Below are 7,530 nucleotides of genomic sequence, written 5' to 3'. Positions count from 1 at the left end.
TTCAGGTGCATGCCTAAAATGTGATCTGCTTAGTTTAATCTTGCTTCACTTCCTTGTTGGGATTACAGGCATTGACACTCTGTTCAATTTCCCTCTCTAAAGCCTCTCTCAGGCTTTAATCCTGGGCTTTCCTGGCATGATGATACAATCTCAAGTCTCCCAGATAGTTGAGGATAACAGGTGCATGCTCACCACTGGATGTGTGGATTAAGAAGGAATTTCTGCCCAGGCTGGCTTCAAACCATAATCTTCTCATTCTCAGGCTCCTAAGTAGCTAGGGTGATAAAAATGAGCCAGCAGCACTCAGCTTGCAGGCCCTTTAAATGTACAAGTAGGGATTTGACTCTATAGAACAGGAAATATGATCATTTATTAATGCACTCAACACCATAACCTCAGGTCATTGTTTCTCAAATCTGCTAACTGGTTATTCTTAAAGTGTTTTGAAATTTACCTGTGAATTATTTATTCTAATCATTACCTATCACATTTATGACTTAAATATTTGTCATCATATAAATAAATCAATTACTTATCATAAAAAATGAATGGGGGCATACACAGTGGTTTATAATCCCAGTGGCCTGTAATCCCAGCTACTTGCTCAGAAGCATCACGATTTAAGGCCTGTCTGATGAAGAATTAATCACACCTCATTAAATAAGCTGGTCATGGTGGTATGATTGAGCCCAGTGGGACCCTGAAAGTGTGATAGCTTTGGCCAAAAGGCAGCAATGCCTGAATGCTGCAAGTTATTACTTTGCTGCTGGCTGCTGTTGTTTCACCTCAGGCTGCCACCCATTTCACCTCATGTCCTGATTCCAGGAACCAATGAATAAAATCCTCAGACAATGAAGAATGGGCCTAAAAGTATGGAGCTTCTTGAAGGAAGAAGAAAATATAGATCTTACTGAGTGAAGGCATCACAGGAGTGTTGACCATCAAATGCCTAAAAGTAGGGTTTTGGTTTTTTTAATAGGTACAACTTGAGGTACTAATTAACTTCTATGATACTTGTATTAGAAGGTGATTTTGCTCTCTGATTGGGCCTGTGACATTTTGATTGGTTATGTCTGGCCTTTTATTAGAGGGTGGAGTTTGAATTTTACTTACCCTTTGAAATTTATCTATGGTTCCCATTCAGATCCACCTGTCTTCCTCCCCCGCCCCCCCGCCCCTGCCTCTCTGGGACAAAGAAAAGGTTGGAAACTCTGGAATGCTTCTCCAAAGCATCCAGTATATTTCCATCTACTGAGAGTTGTTTTTAGGATCCATCAAATTGTCTGCCAGTGACTCTCTGACTAATGAACCCATTCCATGTACATCAGTGATCTGTATGTGGATGGAAGGATAATCACAGTCTAACCCTGCTTCTGGCAAATGTGTGAAACCCTACGTGAAAAAATAAAAACACCTTAAAAATTTTAACATAGGTTTATGTAGAAATGTACTTACTACCTTATGTAATTGTAACCACTCTGCTCATCACCTTGACAATAAAAATAAAAATAAAAATTTTTAAAGAAGTGTTATGTAGGAGGTGCAAAGCATGTCTTAAGTAGTTAAGAACTTACCTAGCAAGAACAAAGGTCCAAACTCCAGTGTCACTAAAGAAAAAGGAATTGTGAATTTTGTAAAATAGATCATATACACAGCATGAATAAAGCCCCCCCAGGATTTAATGAACATATTTTATTTCCAGTTTTGAGGAATTCATCCTGTATGACTAATGTGGTACAAAGGTAAATGTTTGTTCTCAGTTCCTGTAATTTTTTTCTTTTTTTAAATTCAGTTTTAAATTTCCAAAGGATGCTGGTTGCTAGCTACTCCAGAGGCTGAGATCTAAGAATCGTGATTTGAAGTCAGCCAGAGCAGGAAAATCCATGAAACTCTTACCACCAAAAGCCTGAAAAGGTGATGTGGCTCAAGTGGTACAACACTAGCCTTCATGAAAACAGTTTGGAAACAGTGGCTGTACCCTGAGTTCAAGCCCCATATCACACACACACACACACACACACACACACACACACACACACACACACACATTTCCAAAATGAGGATTAAGGTGAAGCAAGAAATATCAGTTAAAGAGAGAGAGAGACAGACAGACAGAGAGATGCACCAAGCCCCCAGGTCTAAAGAGTTAAATTTGTCTGGTTATATTTCAGTTCAGAAAATGCACATTTGTCAAGTAGATAAGGAAAGTTTTGTGAATCAGGTACATGAGAGACAAGCAGCATGACCACCTATTAGTCATGACAATAGGCACGATTGACTCACTTTAAAGAAAGGCCAGTCAGAACTACGGCTCTTTTAAATTCACTACCCAACTCGCGGAATATACAGTGAAATTGCTCACCTAGGCTCTCAAAAATATTGAGATTACAGTTCGCAGTATGAAGTTACTAAGAAATGCAGATGAAAATGACTGTTAGTCATCAGCGGGCTTTCACACTTCATTGAGAAGCTGAGTGGGAACATGATCTCTGAATCATGGTATATTGTCAAACACCAAATGAAGGAACATAATAAAATGACGGAGTGATCAACAATGAAGAAGCCTCTGCAGCAGGAGAGGGTATCCACGCTGTGTTTCACTCAATATATTAGACTTGTGTTTTCTTTTTCTTTTTCATACTAAATTCAGAAAGTGAAATCCATAGAAAAAAGCAAAGGAAGTATTAAACTGATACCCACAATTTTTCTTTGCCAAATTTGGCTACATGTCCTATATTGTCTGATGGTAATTCTAAGGACTTAACAGGATGTCTTGGTTCAAATGTAATTAATATGTACCCACTAGTACAGGTCTTTCCAATAGATATTGTGGAAAGGACCAGCAATAGGGAGAAAAGATGTCTTCACAGTCAACGTTGAACCTCTGTATCTAAACATGCATGCCTGCCTCCTAAGGACTCCTAGAAAACCATTGCTCCCTGCACACCACCAAATATGCATCATCTTCTCAGTTCAAGTGCAAGCCACTTCAAAGAAGGCAATTTTTACCCTTTTTGGAAAGTTGTATGATGATGCACATTGCTATAGAGAGTGGTGGAGAGGTAAGGGAACACTCAAAGTTCTGGAACTTTAAGTTGTTTTTTTTATCATTTGAGTGACTTAGCGTATACATTTCCCACAGTGTCTCCTCCACTATTTGTAGAGCTAGGCAAAGGAGTACAAATGGAGAATCCACTCATGGTCTTTTCCCTCTTTTCCTCCCTTCTGGTTCTGTCCTCATACATAAGCATGGCAAAGAAGCTAACTCTCCTATTGCTTTCTAGGACTAAGGGCTATTATAGCTGAGTAATTTGGGTAAACCAGGATTTGTTACCCCTTGCATTTAAGAAAAGATTTATGTAGGCAGACCTTGATACTGACACATCATCTGCTAATTGGAAATTCTAGTGTTTTGGAGTGCAAAGCATGTCTAGATAGGTGGGGATGGATAGTCATAGCCTCTCAGTGATCATCTACCTTTCACCTTAGAGATGTCTCTTCCCCACCCCTACCCACCCACCTCCCACCCCCTCACCTTCCCCCACCCCCGGCATCATGATAGAATTTGGGCATGTGAAATAAAATATACAAAAGCATGCCTGAGTTTCCTTTAGTATTACAAAGCACAAAGCACACCATTCTAGTTTTTCTTTTTTTTTCTTTTTCTTTTTGCCTGTCTTGGGGCTTGAACTCAGCACCTGAGCACTGTCCCTGGCTTCTTTCTGATCAAGGCTAACACTCTAACACTTGAGGCCACTTGGCCTTTTTCTATATACATGGTGCTGAGGAATCGAACCCAGGGCTTCATGTGTAAGAGGCAAGCATGCTACCAAATTCCCAGCCCCCTTTCTAGTTTCTTTACATCAAATTTGGGTCTGGATTAGTCTACTTATATCATACTGTAACCGATGATTAAGTTTATGGAAAGCTTTCCAATGGCTTTGCACTAACTGGCTACTGACCAGGATGCTTAACTCAGTAAAATGGAGCTGTGTGTGTGTGTGTGTGTGTGTGTGTGTGTGTGTGTGTGTGTACAGATGTGTTATTATGGCTCATATTACACATGCACATATTCTGGGCTCATGTTATGCTACTCATTCCTGAATAGTCACACTACACATATTTGAACATTCCATGTTCCTGTTTGAGGGCCTTTGAACACGCCTGGTCCTTTGTGCAATGATCATTGTATGATTACTTTCTGTTCTTCCACACACTTTGCACTTCCTAAAATGACATGTAAGTAACAACTAAATACTCTTCTAGACTTGGCACCTACTAAATGGGCTACTTGCTGCTTTTTATGCAGATATGGATACCTATAAATAATCAAGCATTTTAAGAAAAGAGGAAAGAGGAAAAGAAGGGGAAGCAACAACCTTCTATCTAATGTGGCTCAATTCCATATACTGAGAGGTTTATTTTTATCCTACTACGGGTATATTTTAAAACTTTAATGGCAAGAGTATAACTATATTTCTTCTGTTATATAGAACGGTTTAACAGAATGTATTCACATTGGAAGCATTGTTCATGTGTTTGTGAAAACACAAAGGAATGTTTAAAACCTAGGGGAAAAGTGCAAGTATTGTTTATAAACTATCCATAGATTTTCTCTTTGCTTTATCTTCCTCTATTTTCTAAGGTAAGTTTTATAATTTACAAAATCTAGTATCAGAGGTTTAAAAAAAATGGGAGCCAGTGGTTCATACCTACAATCCAAGCTACCGAACAGGCTGAGAGAATGCAGATTTCAGTTTGAAGCTCTTATATCCTGAAGGTGGGAAGGGGTTTTATTTACAAAGGAGCCTAATTTACAACCTAAAATTCAGAACCAGAACAGTCCTCCACCTCCAAATGCTGGTCTGGGACACCTTGTCCTGGGCTAATTACCCAGAACCCAGACCTGATCTCCAAACCTCCACTCCTTAACCTCCAACAGCCTCACCCTCCAAACCTCCAGAGAATTGAGTTTCTTTCTCTTCTTCCTTCCAGCAAGCCTCCCCACAGACCTTAGGCTCCAGACTTCCCCACAGGCCTCAGGCTCCGCTCAGCTCCTCAGGCAGGCACCATCTGCTTTCTCCTCCCTCTAGTCTTCTCCTCCCTGAACCTCCAAACAGGCAGCATATATATTCACCCTGGCCTCTGATGACCTGCCCCCTTCCAGCCTCAGAAGTGCCACCTTGGCAGTGAAGCCGACATGGGGAGGGACTTCGTAGGCTGCCCTTCCCACACTCCTGAAGCTCCAGCAGCCTAATGCCACACCCTTTCCTGCGGTCTGTGGCAGTGACACCAGCACAGGGTGGAACTTCCCATCCCACTGGCTGTTCCAAAACCAGCCAAGGTAGAGAAGTCCCCGAGTCTTATTTCCAATTAATTAGCAAGAAGCCCTAAGTGAAGCTGTGGCTCATGTGGAAGACCACCAGCCTTGAGTGAAATAGCCAACCAGGAGCTGAAGATCCTGAGTTCAAACTCCAATACCGACACACACACATACACACACACACACACACACACACACACACACACACACACAGGAGAGAGAAGGAGAGAGAGAATACTAAAACATAATTACTTGTTGGTTTATTATAGCTTTAGTATTTGAAAATGGAAGTAACTGTAAAGTTAAAAAAAATCAGGTGGAACCTGGGTGCCCATGACCCACACCTGTAATCCTAGCTACTCAGGAGGTTCAAAGCCAGACCAGGCAGGAAAGTCTGTGAGACTCTTAAGTCCCCTTAATTACCAGAAACCTGGAATCAGCGCACTGTTGCTCAAAGTGGCAGCATGCTAGCCTTGAGCAGAAAGGGTTCAGGGACAGCGCCCAGGCCCTGAGTTCAAGCCTCCCACCCCCCTAAAAAATCAGGTGGTATTTCATTTTGGTAATAAAATATCACTCCAACAAACAGGCCAGTTAATTTTGTGTTAATAAAACAATTAACAAGCAACACATCCCACACTCACGTTCTACTCGTTTCCACCAGCCTATCTTCTCTTCTGATGTTTGTCAGGGTGCTCAACCCAAACCCTTGCTTTATTCAGGTAAAGTGGTCATCGACTCTTCAAATTCAGTGAGGGGCTGGGAACTGGGAATCGGGCCTGTAATCCTAGCTACTCAGGAGGCTCGAAGTTCGAAGCCAGCCTCAGCAGGAAAGTCTATGAGACGCTTACCTCCAATTACGCATTGAAAGAGCAGGCAGTGTAGCCGTAGGTACAGTGGATCAGGACTAGCCTTGAATAGAAATCCAGACCCTGAGTTCAAACCCCAGGACTGATACCAAAAAAATAAGCAACATAACACCAGGGCCTGACTTACACAGTCTGTGACAGTCAAGCTCTGGAAAATGTATTCTCTGAGGTGAAGTATATGGAGTAACTGCCAAACGCTCCTTTAGCTGCAAGACCTTTTAATTAAGGCAAACAAGGCTGACGGGAAGAAAATGGCTTCTGTGACTGAGGATTCCGGCCGACCTCGGAGTTCAGAGTGGGCCGTGCAGCCTCATCTTTGGCGCAGGCGCAGAGCGTGAGAGGGCCTGTCTTTCCCATCTTTGTCAAGACTCTATGGTACTAACGAGGAACTCTGGGTAACTGTCATGTAGCGCTAGTGCGCCTGCGCGTGCAGGAGACGCTCCTTCCTCGCCAGCAGCGCCATGGGCCGTCGTCCTGCTCGCTGTTACCGTTACTGCAAGAACAAGCCATACCCTAAGTCTCGTTTCTGCCGAGGCGTCCCTGATGCCAAGATCCGCATCTTCGACCTGGGTCGGAAGAAAGCCAAAGTGGATGAGTTCCCGCTGTGCGGCCACATGGTGTCGGATGAGTACGAGCAGCTGTCTTCCGAGGCCCTGGAGGCCGCCCGTATCTGCGCCAACAAGTACATGGTGAAGAGTTGCGGGAAAGATGGCTTCCACATCCGGGTGCGCCTGCACCCCTTCCACGTCATCCGCATCAACAAGATGCTGTCGTGCGCAGGCGCCGACCGCCTGCAGACCGGCATGCGCGGGGCCTTCGGGAAGCCGCAGGGGACCGTGGCCCGCGTCCACATCGGCCAGGTCATCATGTCCATCCGCACCAAGCTGCAGAACAAGGAGCATGTTATCGAGGCCCTGCGCCGGGCCAAGTTCAAGTTCCCCGGCCGCCAGAAGATCCACATCTCCAAGAAGTGGGGCTTCACCAAGTTCAACGCCCAGGAGTTCGAGGCCAAGGTGGCGCAGAAGCGTCTCATCCCGGATGGCTGCGGGGTCAAGTACGTGCCCGACCGAGGCCCCCTGGACAAGTGGAGGGCTCTGCACTCCTGAGGCCCCTGGCTTCCCCAAGACCAGGCAGTCTTGATCGCCAGAAACTTCCCTTGAACTGGACCGCGGTTGATGTTCATTTCACGTTTTCAAAATGTTCGTGCGATGTTTAGGATACAGACTAGTGGACAGACAGTCACGGTTTTTGTGGCTATTCGGAATGTTTTCACGAAAAGCTGTTCCTTGCTTGAATAGGAAATACCAGTTATAGAGACAAGTATTGCTGTTCTGGACCAAA

The 7,530-nt window shown here is 43.9% G+C and overlaps 1 protein-coding gene across 2 annotated transcripts; it reads left to right on the top strand.

The window, feature by feature from the left end:
- Window positions 1–6,650: 6,650 nt before the first annotated feature.
- On the top strand, window positions 6,651–7,295 carry Rpl10l (ribosomal protein L10 like). 2 transcript variants are annotated; one of them, XM_048362513.1, is made up of 2 exons: window positions 6,651–6,734; window positions 6,840–7,295. In XM_048362513.1, exons 1-2 carry the CDS (start codon window positions 6,651–6,653, stop codon window positions 7,293–7,295), a joined length of 540 nt encoding a protein of 179 aa, XP_048218470.1. The 2 variants fall into 2 exon arrangements, with proteins under 2 accessions (XP_048218470.1, XP_048218469.1); XM_048362512.1 differs by having other exon boundaries at window positions 6,651–7,295.
- Window positions 7,296–7,530: the final 235 nt, after the last annotated feature.

This window comes from Perognathus longimembris, chromosome 14 (genome assembly GCF_023159225.1).
Source record: "Perognathus longimembris pacificus isolate PPM17 chromosome 14, ASM2315922v1, whole genome shotgun sequence".
Classification (NCBI taxonomy): Eukaryota; Metazoa; Chordata; class Mammalia; order Rodentia; family Heteromyidae; genus Perognathus; species Perognathus longimembris.
Note: the sequence above shows the minus strand (reverse complement) of the source record. Positions and strands in the feature narration are given on the sequence as shown.